General features: G+C 48.5%; 1 protein-coding gene across 2 annotated transcripts in view; it reads right to left on the reverse strand.

Moving 5' to 3' along the window:
• Positions 1-25,849, reverse strand: part of VPS50 (VPS50 subunit of EARP/GARPII complex) — a 185,871-nt gene that overhangs the window by 100,651 nt on the left and 59,371 nt on the right. For both annotated transcript variants that reach the window (XM_066585550.1, XM_066585549.1), the window contains exons 6-9: positions 23,477-23,547; positions 16,907-17,024; positions 16,793-16,828; positions 7,482-7,564 (exon numbers count right to left, since the gene is read on the reverse strand). In XM_066585550.1, coding sequence (XP_066441647.1) covers positions 7,482-7,564; positions 16,793-16,828; positions 16,907-17,024; positions 23,477-23,547 — 308 coding nt within the window. The remainder of the gene's footprint in view (positions 1-7,481; positions 7,565-16,792; positions 16,829-16,906; positions 17,025-23,476; positions 23,548-25,849) is intronic.

Here is a 25,849-nt window from a genome sequence, read left to right on the forward strand (position 1 = left end):
CCGGGACGTCTACCTTAGGTATTTCGTCCCAGCTTGCGCAAGCTTCCTCCTCCAGGGGGTATCTCCTTTTTACGCCTCGAGCGGAGTAGGAACCTGCGTCTGGTTTACTCCACTCTCTCTGAATTATTTTAGAGATGTTTTTGTGGACCGGGAAGGTATGTTTGCGCCTCTCCCCAAGTCCACTGAATATCTCATCCTGTCGGGTCCGCGGCTCTCTGGGCTGTTCTATTTTTAACGTAGCCCTAACTGATTTAATTAGTTCCGTCAATTCATCTTGATGGAACAAATATTTCCTGTAGTCCTCCTCCTCTGAGGACTCTTTGGCCGCCTGCTCCTCTTGCTCTGATCCGATGGAGTTCTCGGAATCAGAAGACTCCTCGGGAACATATGCCTTTCTTTGGCGTTTTGCTGGCGGTGCCGGCAGTGACGTTAGAGCTGATTGAACCTCTTCCTTCACCAGCTTTCTAACGTCATCCAGGAATCCCCCCGATTCCTCTCTGACTAGCCTAGCCACGCATGCCTTGCATAGAGGCCTCTGATACGTGGCTGGCAGTCTCGTCCCGCATTCCACGCACTTTCGCAGTTTTGTTCTGGGGGGGGATGTCTTTTTTATCCCCCTGACAAACAAAGCATTTTTGCGGGTAAACATGCAATTTTTCCATACACAACATACTGGATATTTGCATTGTATTTTTGCCGCACTGGCTACTTACGGCCGCTGAGGCTGAGGTTTCAGCTGTCTCTGGGGCTGGAGCACTCATCTTTATACCAGTGCTGCAGACACCCTGCGACCTGTGATGCTGGTGTTCTGGCTTCTCTCAGGTTCCTATTTGAATTTTCGCGCTCCTGCGCTAAGCCCCGCCCCCTCCGCTCCTAGTGCAGACGCGATGACGTCATCGCGCTGGACGTGAGATGCGGCGCCCCGCCCCCTGCCGTCAAAGGGCTTCCTGGAGCGCCGCGCTGTAATTTCTGCCGGAGGACGAGGGGGACTGAGGCTCCCGCTTTGAACCCCCTATGGGCCGCCGCGGGAGGAACCTGGCCCGGGGGTTACCACCCTGATGTGGCGTCCCGGGAGTCGTCTGGCTGCGAAGGGATGACAGGGTGAGCCACTGCCTTCCGATCCGCCTGTATGCTTTCGCTGGCTTCTCCACCAGCTCCTCTCATAGATCCTGCCTCCTGGCAGGACAGGAAGACACTGAGGAAAGTGGGGAAGGGGGGGAGCTTTTAACCTCTCAGTATGTTCCTGTCCTACCAGGAGGAAGCAATCTCATTGGTGCTGTCGTGGAGACGACTGGGGGAAATATTAGTAAAAGCATGAAAGGCATCGCTTGATACAGGGAGAAAGTCCAACACTGTACATAATAATGGGGGAGATAGAACAGAAAGGCTAAGCACATTGAGAAATATACTCTCCCTATTTATTAGTATCCTATACAGAAGGCCAATGAACATAACGCAGTATGACAGTGCATCTATATATGCACACAGTAGCACGGTTTACATGGAGACTGTGCTGTAATATGTTACATGTAAATGTATGCAGCAAGCTCCCTCTAGTGGTGACTGCATACAAGAAAAATGTTAGCATTTGGGACGTTGGAGCTCTGTGCCACAAAAAGAAATTACTAAAGAGATCTATTATTAATTGATTAATCAACATAAAAGTTTGGACCTATTACTTAAATACAAAATGTCTAATACTGCATAAGTGGACTCATTTATTTCAAGCTTGTTCCAGGGCTGTGAGCGGCCTGACAATATTAAAATAGTAAATGTCCCTTTTTCTCGGAAAAAGCACATCTGGCAGAGAACAATCATTACAGTATAGACAAGTAACGAAGGTGAGAGAAGATCTACGCCACGGCGTCACTCAACGGAGTGTATGAATTAGGAGTTGGAATATATTAAAAGGACAAGGAGAAACTTTAATAATGGCAGGTAGCCAGAAGTGTAATTTGTTAGGGGGATAAGATGACAGGTAAAACTAAAGCACAAGTAATTGTAATTATGCTAATTACACTTATTTTTCTAACAGTATAAGTGTCAAATTATAGAAAAAGTGAAAATTGATGTGGAGGATTTAATAGTATAGACGAAGGATCTGCCACCAGTCAGTTCAGTCTAGCGCAAAAACTGTCAACCCATGAGTACAAGAGGAGTAATGTATGTACATAGTGACTCCACCAGCAGAATAGTGAGTGCAGCTCTGGAGTATAATACAGGATGTAACTCAGGATCAGTACAGGATAAGTAATGTAATGTATGTACACAGTGACTCCACCAGCAGAATAGTGAGTGCAGCTCTGGAGTATAATACAGGATGTAACTCAGGATCAGTACAGGATAAGTAATGTATGTACACAGTGACTCCACCAGCAGAATAGTGAGTGCAGCTCTGGAGTACAATACAGGATGTAACTCAGGATCAGTACAGGATAAGTAATGTAATGTATGTACACAGTGACTGCACCAGCAGAATAGTGAGTGCAGCTCTGGGGTATAATACAAGATGTAACTCAGGGTCAGTGCAGGATAAGTAATGTAATGTATGTACACAGTGACCCCACCAGCAGAATAGTGAGTGCAGCTCTAGAGTATAACACAGGATGAAACTCAGGATCAGTACAGGATAAGTAATGTAATGTAATGTATGTACACAGTGACTCCACCAGCAGAATGGTGAGTGCAGCTCTGCAGTATAATACAGGATGTAACTCAGGATCAGTACAGGATAAGTAATGTAATGTATGTACACAGTGACTCCACCAGCAGAATAGAGAGTGCAGCTCTGGAGTATAATACAAGATATAACTCAGGATCAGTACATGATAAGTAATGTAATGTATGTACACACTGACTCCACCAGCGGAATAGTGAGTGCGGCTCTGGGGTATAATACAGGATGTAACTCAGGATCAGTACAGGATAATTAATGTAATGTATGTAAAAAGTGATTCAACCAGCAGAATAGTGAGTGCACACTGAGGGCAGAGGGCCGAGGCCTGAAGCCGGGGCCCGAGGGCAGAGGGCCGAAACCGGGGCCCGAGGGCAGAGTGCCGAGGCATAAAGCCGTGGCCTGAGGTTAGAGGGCCGAGGCCGCGACCTGAGGGCCGAGGCCCGCAGCCGGGGCCCGAGGGCAGACGGCCGAGGCCCGCAGCCGGGGCCCGAGGGCAGAGGGCCGAGGCCCGCAGCCGGGGCTCGAGGGCAGAGGGCCGAGGCCCGCAGCCGGGGCCGGAGGGCAGAGGGCCGAGGCCCGCAGCCGGGGCCCGAGGGCCGAGGCCCGCAGCCGGGGCCCGAGGGCAGAGGGCCGAGGCCCGCAGCCGGGGCCCGAGGGCAGAGGGCCGAGGCCCGCAGCCGGGGCCCGAGGGCAGAGGGCCGAGGCCCGCAGCCGGGGCCCGAGGGCAGAGGGCCGAGGCCCGCAGCCGGGGCCCGAGGGCGGAGGGCCGAGGCCCGCAGCCGGGGCCCGAGGGCGGAGGGCCGAGGCCCGCAGCCGGGGCCCGAGGGCAGACGGCCGAGGCATAAAGCCGGGGCCTGAGGACAGAGGGCCAAAGAATGAAGTCAGGGCCTGAGGATAGAGGACCGAGGCCGCGACCTGAGGACCGAGGCCGCGACCTGAGGGCTGAGGCCTGAAGCCGGGGCCTGAGGGCAGAGTGTCGAGGCCTGAGGCCAGACGGACGAGACCTGACGCCAGGGCCCGAGGGCAGAGGTCCAAAACCAAGGCCAGAAGGCCGAAATCGGGGCCCGAGGGCAAAGGGCGGAGGCCCGCAGCCGGGGCCCGAGGGCAGACGGCCGAGGCCCGCGGGCAGACGGCCGAGGCCCGCAGCCGGGGCCCGCGGGCAGACGGCCGAGGCCCGCAGCCGGGGCCCGCGGGCAGACGGCCGAGGCCCGCAGCCGGGGCCCGCGGGCAGACGGCCGAGGCCCGCAGCCGGGGCCCGAGGGCAGACGGCCGAGGCCCGCAGCCGGGGCCCGAGGGCAGACGGCCGAGGCCCGCAGCCGGGGCCCGAGGGCAGACGGACGGAACCGGGGCCCGAGGGCAGACGGACGGAACCGGGGCCCGAGGGCAAAGGGCCGAGGCCAGTAGCCGGGGCCCGAGGGCAGAGGGCCGAGGCCCGAGGGCAGACGGCCGAGGCCCGCAGCCGTGGCCCGAGGGCAGACGGCCGGGGCCCGCAGCCGTGGCCCGAGGGCAGACGGCCGGGGCCCGCAGCCGTGGCCCGAGGGCAGACGGCCGGGGCCCGCAGCCGTGGCCCGAGGGCAGACGGCCGGGGCCCGCAGCCGTGGCCCGAGGGCAGACGGCCGGGGCCCGAGGGCAGACGGCCGGGGCCTGCAGCCGTGGCCCGAGGGCAGACGGCCGGGGCCCGCAGCCGTGGCCCGAGGGCAGACGGCCGGGGCCCGCAGCCGTGGCCCGAGGGCAGAGGCCCGCAGACGGCCGAGGGCCGCAGCCGGGGCCCGAGGGCAGAGGGCCGAGGCCCGCAGCAGGGGCCCGAGGGCAGAGGGCCGAGGCCCGCAGCCGGGGCCCGAGGGCAGAGGGCCGAGGCCCGCAGCCGGGGCCCGAGGGCAGAGGCCCGCAGCCGGGGCCCGAGGGCAGAGGGCCGAGGCCCGCAGCCGGGGCCCGAGAGCAGAGGGCCGAGGCCCGCAGCCGGGGCTCGATGGCAGAGGGCCGAGGCCCGCAGCAGGGGCCCGAGGGCCGAGGCCCGCAGCCGGGGCCCGAGGGCAGAGGGCCGAGGCCCGCAGCCGGGGCCCGAGGGCAGAGGGCCGAGGCCCGCAGCCGGGGCCCGAGGGAAGAGGGCCGAGGCCCGCAGCCGGAGCCCGAGGGCAGAGGGCCGAGGCCCGCAGCCGGAGCCCGAGGGCAGAGGGCCGAGGCCCGCAGCCGGAGCCCGAGGGCCGAGGCCCGCAGCCAGAGCCCGAGGGCAGAGGGCTGAGGCCCGCAGCCAGGGCCCTGAGGGTCGAGGCCCGAGGACAGAGGGCCGAGGCATAAAGCCGGGGCCTGAGGACAGAGGCCCAAGGAATGAAGTCAGGGCCTGAGGATAGAGGGCCGAGGCCACGACCTGAGGGCTGAGGCCTGAAGCCGGGGCCTGAGGGCAGAGTGTCGTGGCTTGACTGACAGTCGGACGAGACCTGACGCCAGGGCCCGAGGGCAGAGGTCCGAGACCGGGGCCCGAGGGCAGAGGGACGGAACCGGGGCCCGAGGGCAGAGGGACAGAACCGGGGCCCGAGGGCAGAGGGACAGAACCGGGGCCCGAGGGCAGAGGGACAGAACCGGGGCCCGAGGGCAGAGGGACGGAACCGGGGCCCGAGGGCAGAGGGACGGAACCGGGGCTTGAGGGCAGAGGGACGGAACCGGGGCTTGAGGGCAGAGGGACGGAACCGGGGCCCGAGGGCAGAGGGCCAAGGCCCGCAGCCGGGGCCCGAGGGCAGAGGGCCAAGGCCCACAGCCGGGGCCTGAGGGCAGAGGGCCAAGGCCCACAGCCGGGGCCTGAGGGCAGAGGGCCAAGGTCCGCAGCCGGGGCCCGAGGGCAGAGGGCCGAGGCCCATAGCCGGGGACCGAGGGCAGAGGGCCGAGGCCCGAAGCCGAGGCATAAAACCGGGGCCTGAGGATAGAGGGCCGAGGCCGTGACCTGAGGGCTGAGGCCAGACGGACGAGACCTGATGCCGGGGCCCGAGGGCAGAGGTCCGAAACCAAGGCTCGAGATCCGAATCCAAGGCCCGAGAGCAGAGGGCCGAAACCAGAGCCCGAGAGCAGAGGGACGAAACCGGGGCCCGAGAGCAGAGGGACGAAACCGGGGCCCGAGAGCAGAGGGCCGAGGCATGAAGCTGGGGCCTGAGGACAGAAGGCCAAGGAATGAAGCCGGGGCCTGAGGACAAAAGGCCAAGGAATGAAGCCGGGGCCTGAGGACAAAAGGCCAAGGAATGAAGCCGGGGCCTGAGGACCGAAGGCCAAGGAATGAAGCCGGGGCCTGAAGACAGAAGGCCAAGGAATGAAGCCGGGGCCTGAAGACAGAGGGCAGAGGCCGCGACCTGAGGGCAGAGGGCCGAGGCTGCGACCTGAGGGCAGAAGGGTGAGGCCTGAAGCCGTGGCCTGACGGCAGAGGGCCGAAGCCTGGGGCCAGACGGACGAGACCTGACGCCGGGGCCTGAGGGCAGAAGGCCTGACACAGGGGCCTGAAGGGCAGAGGCCTGAAGCCACGGCCTGAAGTCAGAGGAAAGATCACCAAATAAACCTGAATATGCTTCATATCATGAACTGGGTGAGAAATGTGCTTTTGGACATACAATATGTTCAGCTAATAATCATTAAAGGAACCTTTCACCAGCTATGAGCACCATAAACTAAGTTATAGTGCTCATGGGGCAGGTTCCCAGGAGTGCAGGGAGGTAAGCTTTATACTTACTTGCCTCCCGATGCTTGCGTGTACTAAGCGTTCAGAGCTCAGACCATGTCATCGGATTGAAAGCTGAAGGCTGTGTGGATGCGCCCCCATAGAGATCAATAGAAGCACACACACAGCCCTCAGCTTCAAGGACATGGCCCGCATGTTAAATGTCTGAGTAAAAAATAAATACATAAATTGCAGCATGCCCTATTCTTGGACGTGCCGGCGGGGGTCAGGGAATGGCGGGGGAAAGCGGCAAGGGGCGGGGGGGGGGGGGGGGTTGGGGAGGTCTCTCACTCTCTCCCCCCCTGCACACTCCCGCAACTCACCGCTCTCCCCCGTCGGCACTCGAATCTTTTGAGACGAGCGGGCAGGTACTCGCATAAGGCACTTCTCGCTCGAGTAGTTTGCCTTAGCGAGTACGCTCGCTGATCTCTAGTTGTAATCGTACCGACCCACAGAAAAAATGTATTGTGTAATTTATGCTACATGATTAACATTGTAAAAAAAAACCACAAAAAAACAATGGCAGAATTGATGTGGCTTCTCTCCCTGCGATCATAAAAAATTACAGTTCGCCACACAAAAAACAAGTCCTCATACGGCCATGTCAGTAGAAAAATAAAAAAAATTATTGCTTTCGAAAAGTGGAGATGAAAATCCCCCAAAAATCGATGCACCCTCAACGTCAAAATAGGCCATGTCTTTAAAGGGTTAAAGGGGTAAAAACATTTTCGAAGCACTTCATTCCTGTTTATTAGAAGTTGCAGTATTCCTATGATAAAAGCTTCCTTACATGTGTGCCTAGAACAACACTTTCTGTCCCCATTATCTGTGGAGCTAGTGCGATCATAGAGTCACTGGGCTCATAGCAGCCAATCAGATCTCTTCTTTCATTTTTTTAATTGGGTTAAAAATATGAAGGCTGAATTCCGATTGGTTCTTAAGAATCCCAGCTATAACAGAGCTAAAGATTTAGGAAGAGTTTCTGCGGTAAAGACAATTTAGGATGGAGGGATAGCATGGGCTGTGCTGCTCTATTACACCGTGATACAGTATCACCATATAGACATCGAGATGAAACAATCGGCGCCCCCCAATAAGATGTACCTTATACAGCTGTAGTGTTTGAATGTACTTGCTGCTTTCTGACACTCCAAGCAGAGTTGGATGGCTCCGGGGTAATCTTCTTCCTTCAAACAGACAACAGAACAACAATTGAAGTCTCTTTGGCTTTACGGCTGGCAAAACTTGAGATGGGAAACATTAGGATGTGAATGAGCTAGACCAATGTCCTTGGCCATCTCCCTTCGTCCCATGGAAGTAAATGGAGCACCGGTGACTGAGCTGTATATAAAGGAAATAGTGTTGGCGCTGAGAAACACCATACAAGCAGACATTTCAATGTTAACCTCGACAGTAAACTCCTCCATTCGGGACATTAACAACAAAATAGAAAAACATGATAAAAAAATGGAGGAAGTGGTGGGCTCGCATAACTCATTAATCGACTCCCACTACGATCTAGAAGAAAAAGTTAACAAACTGCAACTCAAACTATCCGATTTAGAGGATAGAAATCGACGCAACAACGTCAAAATAAGAGGGATACCCGAAAATGTCTCCAATGCGGAAATCGTAAACTACATTACACGATTTATGCAGACCATGCTTCCCAACACGCCAATGCAAGAATTCAAGATAGATAGGGCCCACAGATTACCGCGCCCAAAATTCCTTAAAGAGGAATACCCCAGAGACGTTATAGCTCGAATTCATTATTTTGGCGCAAAAGAAGCCCTAATGAACGCAACAAGAAAGCTCCAACCCCTGCCAAACCCATACTCTGAATTGCGAATATTCGCGGACCTATCGCAATCCACCTTGGAAGCGAGGAGAAGCTTCGCAGCGATCACTGCCTCCTTAAGGAAAGCCAATATCCAGTACAAATGGGGATTTCCCACAAAAATTATAGTTACAAAAGAAGGAAGGACCCATATCCTCCAAGACCCTAAATCTGCGACAGACACCCTAAACTCTTGGGGAATTACACTGCAAAATTTATCCTATACAAACGCCAACACAGAAAAAAACAGACGCCAGCATCACACCAGCCGGAGCTCCTCACCCCCGGAATGATTCAGAAGACCTCACCTCCAATAGATACAAGACAACGTCTCATGAAGTGCCTGCTCAAGACAGCTGAACTTTTTCTCCCCCCACCGAAAAATGCAAGTTCTAACTTGCCCTGTATTTGTCAGTTTAATCCTCAACATTCTGACTCTCACGCCAAACGCATCCGTGTGTTCTGGCCCTATACAAAATGAGGATATTGTTTGGTTCTCTTTTTTTTGTTATTTTGTTTCCTCAGGCATTCGCGCATCACTGGAATTCCCAAGTCTCCAACTTTGCCGCCACCCACCATCCACATGGCGGTGAAAGTCCTATCGCTTAACGCCAACGGCTTGAACTTGCCATTCAAGAGAAGATCTGCGTGGAAAGAGGCAATTATGCAAAATGTTGACATTATGTGTATCCAGGAGACCCACTTGTTAGAAGTAGATAAAAGCAGAATGTCCCATAGAATGTTTCCGCAGGTCTTATTTGCTTGTGCCCCAAAAAAACAGGCGGGTGTGATGGTGGCATTCCGAGACAGAGCTCCGTTCACCATCGATAAACAGATTGGTGACCCGAAGGGTCGCTATTTAATCTTAGTAGGTTCCCTTAGGAATACAAAAATAACCTTAGTAAACACATATGTAACAAATTCAAAGCAAATTAATTTTCTTAACAAACTCAAAAAAAAAATTAACCAAGTAGCGGAAGGTCCAATAATGATAAATGGTGACTTCAACCTAGTACCTGATAGAGAACTCGACACTACAAACCCAAAACTTAAAAGAAATGCCACCCTGGGAGAATGGCTACACAAAAATGCGCTTTATGATACGTTCCGGTGCTCCAACGCCTCTGCAAAAGAATACTCACACTATTCAAATAGACACAGATCCTTCTCGCGCATAGACTTATGTCTAGTTGAGAGGAAACTCTTAGCATCAATACAAAAAGCGGAGGTTGGGACGGCTACTTGGTCCGACCACGCACCAATCATAACAACACTGAATGTAAGGGGCCTTGGAGCACCGACTAAATCATGGAGGAATAACACTTATTTAATGAGCATTCCCAAATACAGGGAAAAAATACAAGAAGCATTAACTGAATACTTTAAATTCAATGCCATCCCACAAACAGACCCAGCAATGGTGTGGACCGCCCATAAGGCATACATAAGAGGAATTTTAATAAAACTAGGCTCCAAATACAAAAGAGATAAAACAAAAAAAACAGATGAAATTCTAACCCAAATACAACTGAAGGAATCCCTTTTAAAAGTTTCCCCAGACCAAAACACACATACCGAATTACATAAATTGAGACTGGCCCTACGGAAAACATTACTAGGGGATTTTGACAGAGAAATTACTGCTCAACGAGCGGACAGCTATTCAGCAATTAATAGGCCATCCAAATGGATGGCAAATCTGATTAAAAGAAGTAAATGGAGCACCGGTGAAGCATGCTCACCTCCGTTCCATTCACATGGGACTTTCAGTGTTCCCCATTCACGGGATTGCTGGGGATCCATCAAGAAGACATTTAATCTATGGCAGACAATGAATATTGGCTATAGGATACCATTAAAACTTTGTGATCAAGAAATAAAGATGCATCTACCCTTAAAAGGGGTTTTCTGGGCAAATACCATTGATGACCTATTCTCGGAAGAGGTCATCAATAGTTGATAGCCGGGACCTGACACTTGGGATCCCCAACGATCAGTTGATTGCTGTCAGTGCAGTGGAGTCCGACATCAGGGTCAGAGATGGAAGCATCCTATCACACACTAAAGCTCCGACACCGGTGTCAGATGCAGAAGTTTAACAAGAGGCAGAGCTCCCATTGACTTCAGTGGGAGTGAAGACCTCCATGACGCTTCCACCTCCGACCTCAATGACGACATCCAATCCCACTGCACCGACAGTGGGGATACCGAGCGTGGGTTCGTGGCGATCAACTATTCATGATCTATTCTGAGAATAGGTCGTCAATAGTATTGTCAGCAGGGCAGCCATGGTCCGACAGACTCTATTGACACTTTTTTTCATACTCCCTTCTGTTCCCCTGGATGGACTCTTCTTAGATCTGGCTTCTGATGCGGTTAATGTGTCAACTGGGCGGTCCCCACAGCTCATTATCAAGACTGTCAGACTGTCAATCAAGTCTTATATCATCCGGACAGTGGGGACCGCCCACCTGACATATTGATGTTGCTAGAAACCGGACCGAAAAAGAGCCAGTCCAGAGGAATGGAGGAGAGAATAGAAAAAAAAATGGGGATAGAGTCAATGGCTGCAAAGTTATGCATCCAGCCTCGCTGGTCTTCTTCCATGACAGATCCTCCTTAAATAAATGGATTCCATTTAAAGGGGCGTTGCACTTTTTTAGAAAATAAAAGGTAATTTTTTCTAGAATGAAAAATGAGGCAATTTTCTAATATATGCCATAAATTTGTCACAGTTTTCAAGATCTGTGATTCGAAAGAACAGTTTGCTGTTTACTTCCAATGGACTAAGATCTGTCATTGCCCTAAGGGTCGCTTTACACGGCACAACCATCAGCCAAATAGTTGACCCGTGTAAACACAAGACCCAACAGGGCACCCAATTAGCAAATTGCTCAATAGTCGCTAGTGACTCGTTTCAGCTCCCTGAAATGAAGCGACTAGTCAGCGACTTCTTGCTCAGTTGTAAAAAGGCAGTCGCACGCCTTCTAATGACTGCCTGATCACAGTGAATGGAGGTGGGAGGTGAGAAGAGATCTGTGGCGAGCACCTGTGCGAAAGCCCTTGGCCAATAGCCATTGGAATGACTTGTGTGCCCGACAATCATCCCAAGTGGAGTAGTCCTAACTGTAAATTCTGTAACACTGCGGCTCTCCAGCTATTGTGAAACTACAACCCCCAGCATCCTGACCGCTGCAGGCACTGCTGGATCGTTGCAAAGTGTTACTAACTGTGTAACAAGTGATGGACACAATTTTACCCGTCACCAACATAAAACGTTGTATATAATAAAGAAAAACTGAATTAAATCCTGCGGGTCGGTCGGCTGTGATGAGTCGTGAGGGACCAAAAAGGGGAAGAATTGTAATCAAAATGGCAAAAATATACGGCCGAGGCCATACAGGCAAATAAAACGTGTCTGCAGATCCTTCTAAAACGGTGTTAGACATAAATCTGCGGTCCCATCATAATGCTGTAACTTCCAGGTCTGGCATGAAGTGATTTATAGAGCCGAGCGCCAGAGTTATGTAAAGCTGCCCATATATTAGAGGCTGGCGCTGGGCATCTGGGGAATTGAATCAATGAAACGGATGATGGGCAGGATAAAGAGCTGCAGTAATTAAACAGATCTGGATGGCAGGATGATTACAGAGCTAATTCTAAGCTGATTATATATTACATGCAAAAACATAAAAAAAAAAAAACGCGCTCGGCTTTGAGGAGATTCTTCACCCCACCCCCCCCAGCTATAGTTTTCCGGTTAATGAAGTGTCATCTACACCAGAGGTCCCCAACTCCAGTCCTCAGGGACCACCACAGGTCATGTTTTCAGGATATCCTATGGTAAGCACACCTGTGGCAATGTCTGAGGCACCGACAATAATTACATCACCTGTGCAATACTGAGGAAATCCTGAAAACATGACCTGTTGGTGGTCCCTGAGGACTGGAGTTGGGGAACCCTGATCTACACAGCCCAGCAAACAATCATGCGCTACCACAATCACATGGCGTTCGGCACTGCATTCGCCTGCCGCCAGCGCTCTAGTGACAGACTGTCTCTACGGATGACACCATCACATCGCAGGATCGGCCATCATCGGAGAAGAGAGTGCTTTATAAAGACAAGGTTTATTATTATAGGCTGCTCTGTAGACAAAACTCCCTTAACCTCTTGAAGTCCGCGTCATTTTTGGCCTTAAAGGGGTTCTCCGTGAATGTAAAAAAAATGTCTGCCATCCGTGCATCCTGGGAAAGCCCATCCTAGAACATAGAAGAAAGGGGGTGGGCGTCACATTAGTAGGCAGCAGGTCCTTGTAGGACTCATGCCTGCAGTGGAGGTCTTTAAACAGGTTGTCCGAGTTAAGAAAAATATGGCAGCTGTCTTCCATGAACAGCGCCACACCTGCCTATAGGTTTTAGGTGGTATGGCAGCTAAGCTCTACTGACGTAAATAGGACTGAGCTGTAGTAACACACAGACAGGACTGTTGCAGTTTTTGGAAGAGAGCAGTCGTGATTTTCTAAAACTGAGAACCCCTTTAAGCGGTTAATCCGTAAAGGACCAAGACCATTTTTACAATAATGGCTCCTATATTCCCCTGAAGATGCCACTTAGGTGGCGAAGCATGTTGGAAGAGCTCCGTTTCATCTTTTAATATCAGTATTAGACCGCAGGCATTGCTATCCCATGCTATTAACCCTTTAGGTAGGTCGCTATTACTCAGACTAGACCATGTTTCCCCAAAAGAGGCACAGTGTCTTATTTTCAGGGTGGGAGGCGGGGTTATACTCACCTGGTCCGCGGAATCTGGGTCCCTGGCGCTGCTGATCTCCACCGGCGATGCGGCAGGCTGCAGTGTCCTCGGTGTTTACACAGAACTTTCCTTCTGGTGATGGGGCTTTGAATCCCCCACCTCCAGCAAGCGAGTGCTGTGATTGGCTCACGAGCGCCGTGGCTCAGCCAATCAGAGCCGGCGCTCGAGGATCCGATCACAGCCATTCAGTGATGTCATTCACTGAACGCCTGTGAATGATCGAGATCCGGCTCTGATTGGCTGGCGCTCGATCCAATCACAGCACTTGCTTTCTGGAGGCGGGAGATTCAAAGCCCCATCACCAGAAGAGTTCTGTGTCAGTTCAGAGGACACGGCAACCTGCCGCAGCCCCGGGGACCAGAGCAAGAGACTCAGACGCCGCTGGCTAGGTGAGTATTGATGCTATTTTTTTTCAATTTGCTAGGGCTTATTTTCATGAGAGGGCTTATAATTCAAGCCAACCCTCACCCACAAAAGAAAACAAATAGGAGTAGGGCTTATTATCAGGGTAGGGCTTTTTTTGGGGGGGGGGAGGAACAAGGTAGCTAGACAGTCGTGCAGTTTCCCTCCATGTTAAATGCTGCAGGATGGTGTAGCAGGTTCTGACGATCCAATTATTTAGTCAGATGCTATAGGCAGCGCTCTGGGGGCTTCCCTGTACCTCCAGCTTGGAGAATTTATTTGGTGCTATTGGTCTCTATGGGAAATGCGTGCCCCGTTTATTATTTGACCATTTGATCATCCTCTCCAGTACGGACCTGCTGAATAACGCATGCAAATATAACTTCAGCCATAGACTGACAGCTATCTGAATATGGGATAACACTGACAATGTGGATAATAATAAACCGCAATACAAAGTATATAGGTGTGCAGCATGCACAGGGATTTACATATCTTCGTTTCTATGTACAATCTTTGCGTAATTCAATAGTTATATTTTAAAGGGGTCCGATTCCTAGTTATTGCTTGTGGCAAGAGCATTTTTGAGTTTGATTATAATAAGATTGGATTCTGGGTCCCTCTCCCTTTTTTGTCCATTTTTGCAGTAAAGGAGTTGGAGCATTAATATTTGGTGGGAATCTGACATTGCTTGACAGGGCTACAGCGCCTACCACATGCCAGCGCCGTACATGTAAGGCGGATATTGCCAGCAGGTTGAAGAGGCAAAACTGCTAGAACACTGTATGTTCACATGGCAGATTTTGGCTGTAGAATTTGCAGAGGAACCGTGTTGAGGAAGCCACATCCCATTACTTTAAATAGGAATACATGCCGTAGTCTATATGTAGTACTCCAGAGTTGGGTACTCCAGCATTTCCTGTGCCGACTAGAGCCTTACTATCAGGTTTTAATGTAATGTATAATAATTGTGAAATATTATGTTATTGTTCATATTCCTCCATTCTTTGGGTACGTGTGACTTTAAATGGTCAATAATGGATTAATAGAAAGTGTTCCTACAACCAAACTCTGCATGATTCTGCAGAATTCACTCTCACCTGCTGTAGTGCCTGACAATCACCCCTAGCTAGTTCTGGGATTGGATAGTCCACTTTGCCCTAGTTCAGAATTGGGTGAGAGAGAGGGTATAAAAAGAGAGTAGTGGGCGGAGTCAGTAGTCTCTCCTGAGCATCTTTTCTTAAGGTCTGAGCCTGTGGTTGGGTCCAAGAGTCATCCAAGTACAGAGCTAAGCGCCAGCTTAAGAGACGCTGGGGAGGAACAAGGAGAAAAGCCAGTGCAATGGGAAGCTAGGACAGCTGAAGTGTGAGTACTTAAAGCAAAGTCATTCTGGAGTGTTAGCGGAGAAGAAAGACAGAGAGAAGAACAAAGCTCAGAGAGAAGAGACAAGCAGTTGGCTCGTTCAAGTGAGAATCGTTCAGTCCCTGTAAAAGTGAATGAGAGGGCCTGAACAAGCGCTGTTAAAACTGAACAATAAGTGAACGAGCCAACAGCGTTTTTTGTTCCTGCATAAAATAGATAAACAAAAAGCGAATGATTCTCATTCATTGTTGGTTCTCGTTAAGATCAAATAATTATTGTTCACTTTCACTCATTTGAGTGGTTGTTTTTTTTGAATGATAATCGTTACATACAAAAGCACTCTTGTACCTCTTAAACCATTTTAACCCTTTCCAATCCACTGTCTGACCTCTGAAGACATTATGATTTAAGGCTGTACAGCTCTGATGTTAGAAGACGTCCGTCGGGGTTCTCTTCCTGTATATTGCCAGCCTCTCTGCTGTCGGAGCCTATCCAACGTGTCACCTCATGCAGTACTGGCTTTAGCCAGCAGATAGCGCCGTTGTATAACAGCAGAAAAAGAGTAAGCCCCCTAGGAAAACCAGGATACAAATTGGATTGGAAAGGGTTAAAAGCGGGACATGAACTTTCGGGAGGGGTGTGGCCACCCAGACAGATTTATGTATAAGGACAGTGTTACATGAGCATCTGTACTTTTTGTTCGTGCAAAGGCATGTTCATTTGTGTAAAGGAAAAAAAAAAACGCTTTGACTGCAATAGCGAATTAATTCTAGATGTTCTTTTTCTTGCGCAATTACACAGCGTTTTATATATATCCTTGCGTTAACGTGCATGCGCATCCCAATTGACTTCTATGGGGAAAATAGAGCATGCTGCTTTTTTGGGGGGGGGGTGACCAAAATGCACAGGAAAAAAGCATGTATGTGAAGGAACCCATTGGAATCAATGCGCTCTATTCTCTGCGCTTTGCATGTGCAAACACGTCCGTATGGCGCCGGCCTAGTTTATGCGAGAACCTGATGACATTCTACTAGAAATCTACTCCTGCTCATAGCTGCTGTAGATTTGCTTCTAGGCACATGGGCAGCCGGAGAAGCGCCTAATACATGGAGACGTGAGTAGAGATGAGCGAGTAGTGCCTTATGCGAGTACCTGCCTGCTCGTCTCTAAAGATGCGGGTGCCAGCGGGGAGATCTCTCTCTTACTCTCTCCCCCCCGCTCCCCCCTGCTCACTCCCGCAACTCACCGCTCTTCCCCGCCCGCACCCGAATCTTTAGACACGAGTGGGCAGGTACCCGCATAAGGCACTACTCGCTCGAGTAGTTTGCCTTAGCAAGTACGCTTGCTCATCTCTAGACGTGAGCCTTGTCATACATTGAGCGCATCCTGGTCTAGCGAGAATCATATTAAGATCAGCGATTGAAACACCAGTTTTATTAAATCACCTCCCGTGCGTTTCAAGCATCTTGAATGGCGAATTTTACTATGTGGCATTTAATGCATGCGTTTCTTCTGGCATTTCCGCTATCCTATAGTGAAGCCTATGGAGAAGACCCCAGAAAATATGGAATAAAAAAAACACTTTGGTAGATGGGAGTCCCAAAAAGTGTAACCCCCACCTATAAAACTATTATGGCATATGTCTCAGATGAGAGAACCTTGGCAACGATGTGCCATTATAGCCCGCGGACCAGAAATGGTTGTGCACCCTTGATGTACTGTAGATGTCCTTATTTAAAGTGCCGCTGGCGTCACGACAGATGAATCTTAATAAGCCTATACTCCACAATGCAAGTTGTTCTAAAAATCAGCGATAAATCTCTTCTGTCAGTAAATAATTGCTTATACAATGCGAACACCTTTGTGTCCTTTACGACTGCCGCGGCTGCTCAGGAGGATGCTTTGTATTACATCCGTGCAGCGCCAACAGACAAAACTAATTAATCTCACCTACTGAAATGCAAATGAGCTCCGGATAAATACATATACACCTACCTCAAGCATTTCGCTGAGACGGACGTCCGTTCTTTGCTGATAAAAAAAAGAAAGAAATGATGAATTAACTGCCAATAAACCCAAAATAATAAAAGCAGCCGCCGTTGACTTTACCAGTGTTTTAATTGTCCTCAGAGACTTCAGCAGACCAATCAATAGCTGCCTTTTCCTCTGGTTTGCCAATAGTCCCAGGCTGGCCTCTGTAAAGCCTTCTTTTGCAGTATTTAAGTGTCTAAGGAGGAAAAATAGAATACAGAAAGAAGTTATATCAAGGAGGAACCGGTTCACAGACTATCTGCTCACCGACTCCTCGCTCAGATTAAAATCCAGTAAATGTAGATCAAAGTGGCGGAGTCCCAGCGATCGCGTTGATGTAATTGTACTTCATACCAACTACCTGAAGCCCTTGACAAGGTCCAGGAAGAGTATTAAGAAATGTGTTTAAGTAAGGACATCTTAATGTCAAGTCATTGTCCAGTCTTAATGGGTTTTCCAGGTTTTTCTAACGATGGCCTATCCACAGAATAGGCCATCGGTATATGACTGGTGGGAGTCTAATCTCTAGAAGGTCAATGGACATAAAGGGGCACCTGAAATCATTGGAGCACCGTTGTTCCTTCACTACAGTAAGTGGCACAGAAATGACCACACAAGCATGGCTCTATGACTTAGCCATTCATGTGTCCAGGTCTCGGGCATGGCAAGTTGCAAGCACAGCTCCATCATATGGGTGATATGCTGGGTACAACACCGTTGCCCCTTCATTCTGCTAATCAGTGAAACCACCTCCTCTGATACATTCAGGGACCCTTCACACAGACGTATTTGCGTGTGTATTTGAGTACGCAATACGCAGAGAATAGAACCCATTGATTTCAATGGGTTCATCTGATCATCCATTTTGCGCCCGCAATTCCCGCATGCGACAAAAAACACAGTATGCTCTTTTACACGGTCAAACTCTTCAGGCTTTTAACCCTTTCCAATCCACTGTCTGACGTCTAAAGACATTCTGATTGAAGGCCGTACAGCCCTGATGTCGGAAGACGTCCGACAGGGTGTTCTTACTATAGATTACTGGCCGCTCTGTTATCGGGGGCCTTTCCAGCAGGTCACATACTGCAGTACTGGCTCTAGCCAGCAGATAGCACCATTGTATAATGGCAGAAAAAAAGCCCCCTAGGTAACCCTGAATCCAAAATTGGATTGCAAAGGGTTAATGCAGCTTACAGATGTTCCATATGCTTCCTTTTGCTGGTAAAATCACAGCAGGATCACAGCATTTTGCTACGATTTCAGAGCAGTTGTAGCAAAATATAGAAAAAACACAAAAAAAATGGACCAGACCCATATTCCTGCAGACGAAAAATCTGGGTCTGCAGAAGTGGAATTACCTGACCGGCTGCACGCCGCCCACTAGAGGCTGCCGCTTGCGCTGACAGTGCTACGTATTCCGAGCAGAAACTATTATTACATCTGTGTGGAGGCTGCTATGCCAAGCATCAGGATTAGCACACTCGCTTATCCTAAAACTAATGAAGGGTTTGGCATACCAAACTTTTGACTGTACCATTCTGCCACGTTACGCATATTTAAGACTGGCTCTTTCATCATCGTTCCAAGCAATGGGTGCTTCTCGAACAAGAAGATTATCCAATCCCTTTAGGACTTTTTCCCGGGATCAGATCTATAGACCAAGCTCAGATCTCGCCCTCTGACCCCTTTTGAAATTTTTAAATTGAAGGACTTAACCCTTTCCAATCCAATTTGTATCCCGGTTTTCCTAGGGGGGCTTACTCTTTTTCTGCTGTTATACAACGGCGCTATCTGCTGGCTAAAGCAAGTACTGCATGAGGTGACACGTTGGATAGGCTCCGAAAGCAGAGAGGCTGGCAGTATATAGTAAGAGAACCCCGATGGACGTCTTCCAACATCGGAGCTGTACAGCCTTAAATCATAATGTCTTCAGAGGTCAGACAGTGGATTGGAAAGGGTTAAACATTTGGAGGTTTGTTCTGTCCAGAGAGGAAAGCCCCATCATGCTTTTATTCTGTAGCCCAGGGTTTCTATCTGGTGAGACTCAGAGGCATTTCTTAGGGTAACAGATACAAGATGGTTCATGTTTTCATCATATCCTTAAGGTACCTCTCTCACATCCTCGGAGGAGTTATAAGAGAGAACCAATGGGATTAATATTTCTTGGTTGGAATACAACCTGCTGAGATCTTTTATCTCCATTTTTGGGGAATAGTGCTCTTTTTGGTTGGTTCCAACATCTTTTAAGAGCCTGTTTCTATTGACCTTACCGGCCGCACATGCTGTATTCCTCCTCTACAAGCCAAGTTGCAATACCAGACACAACCAACAGACATTTGTGGCAGGGTTTCTGGAAGGAAGCAGCCATGTTTTCTGATCTTGGACAACTCCCTTAACACAGTGTGACACCAGTCTTTAAGACAGATTCTCTTTAAGAACAGGAATTTTTACAGAACACCGAGTTGTCTTTTCAACTCATCACTTGTAAAAAAATATTGAATCTCTTGTTTCAAGTAGAATAGAAGCGAGGAAATGTGATAGGAAATCTATATATCTACCGCTAAGAGGATGACACGCCGACTTTACTGTAACAGTTATCACCATGAAAGGCTCTGGATAACACCGCCGGCAGCACTTATGTACAGCTGGATACAAATTATGAGAAATATGAAACATGAAGAACTTGTTTCAGGTACATAAAAAGTATTGAATAAGTTTTATAATTTCTTTTGCAGGGGGTCCAATGGAAAAATAAGCAAATTATCAGCATATTTTTTTGGAATTTATTTTTATGGTGCTCATGTGGTGTAAGTATTGCGTGAACCTTATTCTACGGGTCAGTACGATTATGACAACCCCAAATTTATATTGTGCAAAAGTGGAAAAACATAATACAACCTCTATAAACACTTTTATTAGAATTTTTTGTAGCGCTACATTCCAAGACCACAGCATTTTTATTTAGGCACAGGCTATGGTAGAATACAGACACCCAGAGATTAGGCACAGGCTATGGTAGAATACAGACACCCAGAGATTAGGCACAGGCTATGGTAGAATACAAACACTACAGGGATTAGGCACAGCCTATGGTAGAATACAAACACTACAGGGATTAGGCACAGGCTATGGTAGAATACAAACACTACAGGGATTAGGCACAGGCTATGGTAGAATACAAACACTACAGGGATCAGGCACAGGCTATGGTAGAATACAGACACCCAGAGATTAGGCACAGGCTATGGTAGAATACAGACACCCAGAGATTAGGCACAGGCTATGGTAGAATACAGACACCCAGAGATTAGGCACAGGCTATGGTAGAATACAGACACCCAGAGATTAGGCACAGGCTATGGTAGAATACAAACACCCAGAGATTAGGCACAGGCTATGGTAGAATACAGACACTACAGGAATTAGGCACAGGCTATGGTAGAATACAGACACCCCGAGATTAGGCACAGGCTATGGTAGAATACAGACACCCAGAGATTAGGCACAGGCTATGGTAGAATACAGACACCCAGAGATTAGGCACAGGCTATGGTAGAATACAAACACCCAAAGATTAGGCACAGGCTATGGTAGAATACAGACACTACAGGAATTAGGCACAGGCTATGGTAGAATACAGACACCCAGAGATTAGGCACAGGCTATGGTAGAATACAGACACCCAGAGATTAGGCACAGGCTATGGTAGAATACAAACACTACAGGGATCAGGCACAGGCTATGGTAGAATACAGACACCCAGAGATTAGGCACAGGCTATGGTAAAATACAGACACCCAGAGATTAGGCACAGGCTATGGTAGAATACAAACACCCAGAGATTAGGCACAGGCTATGGTAGAATACAAACACCCAGAGATTAGGCACAGGCTATGGTAGAATACAAACACCCAGAGATTAGGCACAGGCTATGGTAGAATACAGACACTACAGGAATTAGGCACAGGCTATGGTAGAATACAGACACCCAGAGATTAGGCACAGGCTATGGTAGAATACAGACACCCAGAGATTAGGCACAGGCTATGGTAGAATACAGACACTACAGGAATTAGGCACAGGCTATGGTAGAATACAGACACCCAGAGATTAGGCACAGGCTATGGTAGAATACAGACACCCAGAGATTAGGCACAGGCTATGGTAGAATACAGACACCCAGAGATTAGGCAAAGGCTATGGTAAAATACAAACACTACAGGAATTAGGCACAGGCTATGGTAGAATACAGACACCCAGAGATTAGGCACAGGCTATGGTAGAATACAAACACCCAGAGATTAGGCACAGGCTATGGTAAAATACAAACACTACAGGAATTAGGCACAGGCTATGGTAGAATACAGACACCCAGAGATTAGGCACAGGCTATGGTAAAATACAAACACTACAGGAATTAGGCACAGGCTATGGTAGAATACAGACACCCAGAGATTAGGCACAGGCTATAGTAGAATACTGACACAGAGATTAGGCACAGGCTATGGTAGAATACAGACACCCAGAGATTAGGCACAGGCTATGGTAGAATACTGACACAGAGGTTAGGCACAGGCTATGGTAGAATACTGACACAGAGATTAGGCACAGGCTATGGTAGAATACAAACACTACAGGGATTAGGCACAAGATATGGTAGAATATAGACACCCAGAGATTAGGCACAGGCTATGGTAGAATACAGACACAGAGGTTGGGCACAGGCTATGGTAGAATACAAACACCCAGAGATTAGGCACAGGCTATGGTAAAATACAGACACCCAGAGATTAGGCACAGGCTATGGTAGAATACAAACACCCAGAGATTAGGCACAGGCTATGGTAGAATACAAACACCCAGAGATTAGGCACAGGCTATGGTAGAATACAGACACTACAGGAATTAGGCACAGGCTATGGTAGAATACAGACACCCAGAGATTAGGCACAGGCTATGGTAGAATACAGACACCCAGAGATTAGGCACAGGCTATGGTAGAATACAGACACCCAGAGATTAGGCACAGGCTATGGTAGAATACAAACACTACAGGGATTAGGCACAAGATATGGTAGAATATAGACACCCAGAGATTAGGCACAGGCTAGAGTAGAATACTGACACAGAGGTTAGGCACAGGCTATGGTAGAATACAGACACCCAGAGATTAGGCACAGGCTATGGTAGAATACAGACACTACAGGGATTAGGCACAAGATATGGTAGAATATAGATACCCAGAGATTAGGCACAGGCTATAGTAGAATACTGACACAGAAATTAGGCACAGGCTATGGTAGAATACAGACACAGAGGTTGGGCACAGGCTATGCTGGAAGCTGGATACAGAAAAATAGGCACAGGCTATGGTGGAGGTCAGGCGCAGAGAGGCGATACATGCTATGCTGGAAGCCAGACTCTTATTGGATGTAAAGAACTGGTATGCAGCGCAACTTTCCAGGGAAAAGTCATGAGGCAACGGAATAAAATATCTGAGTTCTCCTTTATTTAATTATATTAAAGCCAGCAATAGATACGTGTTTCGGGGTGAACCCATTCATCAGTCATGTGCTGAGGGGTACATAAATTGTAATGGTAGGGTAGTTATGCTCCCAACAAGCAGGATAGTGACACCAGGAGCGGGGAGACTCAATGTGATAATGAGGAGAAGTGGGGATGCAGAAGGGAGGCACAGACTATACTGGAAAACAAAGAGATTAGGCACAGGCCAACAGGCCATGCTAGAAGGCATACAAAGGGAAGATTCGGGCTATGCTGGTAGCCAGATACATAGTGCAAATAATAACTATGCTGTAAGGCAAATGCAGAGAGAACAAACAGGCTATGCTGGAAGGTAGTCGGAGCCATTGCTAAAACACAGACAAAGAAAGGAATCACAAACTAAGAAATGAGGCATAGGCTATGCAACAACATAGACACAAAGAGGAGGTGAAAGCTAAACTAGAATGCAGACATAGAAAGGAGACATATGCTATGATGTAATATAGACATAAAGAGGAGGCAAAACTAAACTTTGAAGAACCCTCGGGATAGATCATCAATGGTTGATCAACGGGGATCTACCGCTTGGGATCTCTGTCCATGAGCTGATCGTCCAGCCTGCTGTCAGTGCAGCAGGCTGGACGTCATCATTTGTGGTCAGGACAGGAAGTAGGAGAGATGCACTTCTATTACACGTCCTGCTCTTCTTTATGGTCAGGACATCCGGTCGAGACCATAAGAAGAGCAGGAAGTGGAATAGAAGCACGGAGTTCTCATTGATTTCATTGGGTGTAAAGCCGATACTCCCACTTCCTGCTATGACCACATCTGGCCCGCTATACTGAAAGCAGGCTGGACGATCAGCTGATGGATGGGGATCCCAAAAGGCAAGTCCCCATGGACCAACTACTCATGACCTATTCAGAGGACAGGTCATCAGCTGAAAATGCCCATAATACCCCTTTTAATTAGTTCAATATATATTTTAGTTATATGATGATGGAATGAAGGCACAACAATGCTCAGAAGTACAAGGACGATATTACAAAGAAGCAGAAAAACACTTCAGGTATGCAAACCTTTTTCTAATTTGTGGATGACAATCAAATAGAAACTTATATACCAGTGTCCTGGTGTCATTACCTCCTTCCATTAGTGCAAATAACAGCCGCCAGCTGAAGACTCGTCTGCAAAGAAGTAACACGCTCCAATTCCTGCAAAACAAAGGCGATTTACAATCACACATTGTCTATTAGCACTCTGATGAGGAGTCACTTTTATCCAACATGCCGCCATATAAACAAGGAAAGTTATAAGCACAAAACTATTTACTGTCTCAATGTCTTCCCGCTGGGATTCGTCCCAATAGTTATAAAGATACTAAAAAAAAGCAGCATTTATCTGATGTGCGAGGAGATGTACATAAAGACTACTGCCAGACAAAGTACGCACTAAAATCTCCATTATCTCAGCAGTCTGCAGCAGAAGGATTTCTCAAGGACGTAAAATAAAGGAGAAATAATAAAGGATTGCCAGAGAATACCCAAGATTCTCAGGCAAATTCTTAAAGTGTTGGCCAAGTTCATAGACAGATAACGGTCCTTAATGTGGGACCCTTTTCTATTACTAAGGCTATAATGAGCATCTCTCTCTGGAGGACTCAGAAAGTCTATTGGTTTTGACACAAATGCTGTAATTCTTTATTTCCCCTGTGGGGTCGCTGCATGGAAATTGAATGCTTACTGTCCGGTTTCCCCACAAGACAATCTGATCAGCTGTCAACAAAAATGGGTTGTCTAAAGTAGATAAATTCTCCAAAAGGGTATTTCCATCTTAGATATTTGTGGCATTTTCACAGGATATTCCTAAAACATCGGACAGATGCAGGTCCTACCTCTGGGACCACCAACAGTGATAGGCAATCAGGTAAGGGGGGCAGAAATGGAAAACATCAAAAGCTTCTTGCCACCATATTCAGGCAGACAATGGAAAAGTAGGTGGCCAAGGATGTGTGCAGCACCTTCATTTCTAGGGGTACAGCTAAGAACACATGATTGGAAGGGTCTCTCACATGTGTCCACCTGTATGAAGTAACCAGTGGCCATGTCAATGAGTGAGATGCTGAGATTTTTCTTTGGTCATTTTTTTCTATGCTCTGCTAACACACCCATGATACATCAACACAACATTAACAGGTAGATCCTGTACCATTTCTAGCTGCTGGGAGGACTCTGTCATTAGCTTCTGTATTCTCTAGTCATCAAAATAAATTACAGACCATAATTATACAATGAAGAGTATGATCTGTGATCTCCTTAATTATAACTGTGTGACAAGTGCCTCTAATCATCAGCAGTAACTATGAAGAGTTTGAGTGGTGTAGAGGTGCACTACAGAGAATGGCCTGTAGGGGGCAACAGACAGGCAGTCTGGTGCCTGGACAAGGGGAAAACACCCACAAGTGTGGTCAGTAAGTAGGATAAAGGTGTTTGTTCCTGCTACAGTCAGAGGTGAAGTGGGCTGCAAGCCATAGAGAGGTCCAGTGGGAGGGACCTGGGTTGCGAGCCAGAGCCAGATCCAGGGGTAGACCTGGACTGAGAGCAAGAGGTCTAGAGAAAGACCTGGACGCTGAAGAGACTATTCGTGTGTCCCAGGAAAGTTGGGTGAAACCTTCCTGAGGTAAGCAGAGTGAGTCCTGAGTTGAAGACAACTGGATGAAGCTGCCCTGGAGAGTGGGTGAGAAACACAGTTGGACTGTTTATTATACTATATGAAACAAAAGGACATTTAAGTTTATTTGATGAAGTGCTGTGCTGAAGCAAGGTGATATTGCTGTGAAGGGGAAAATAAATCAGAATTTGGAGTTTAACCCATTGGTGTCTACCTGTGATGTGAGCGAATGATCCCCGGGTTGGTACAGTGGTTAGAGTCCATGTAATATTTTCACACGGGAATTATGCTGACTGAAAAACTGACTTCTTGAGAGTACATAAAAAAATAAATAAAAAAAAAGGTAAAGTCGTGACCAACTCCTAGGGTGACGTCATATCGTGACGTCTTCTTGGCAGACTGTTTTTGTGAGGTGGTTTGCCATTGCCTTCCCCAGTCATCTTTACACCCCACCAAGCTAGATACTCCTTTTACGGACCTCAGACAGATGGAAGACTGAGTCAACCTTGAGACAGCTACCTGAACCATGTGGGGGTTGAACCCGCAACCTTCAGGTCGCGAGGAAGAGCTTAGGTGCTTAGGACTGCATTCTGCTGCCTTAAAGCCGTGCGCCACATGAGGCTCTTGAGGTGGTCAGAATGAGCTCACATGACTCTCCTTATCTAAAGAGAAGGACTGCAGGAAGTTTCAGATAGAAAGGATTTATTTAACAACGTAATACTAGCTGATTTTATATATAAAATGACACACACAGACACTGGGGCATATTAGGGAGGGCGGGCTAGTTACATAATGCATTTAAAAAATGTCATTGGTTTTGCACTTAAAAAAAAAATTGTGGGGATA

The sequence above is a fragment of the Eleutherodactylus coqui genome, chromosome 12 (assembly GCF_035609145.1).
Source record: "Eleutherodactylus coqui strain aEleCoq1 chromosome 12, aEleCoq1.hap1, whole genome shotgun sequence".
NCBI classification, from domain to species: domain Eukaryota; kingdom Metazoa; phylum Chordata; class Amphibia; order Anura; family Eleutherodactylidae; genus Eleutherodactylus; species Eleutherodactylus coqui.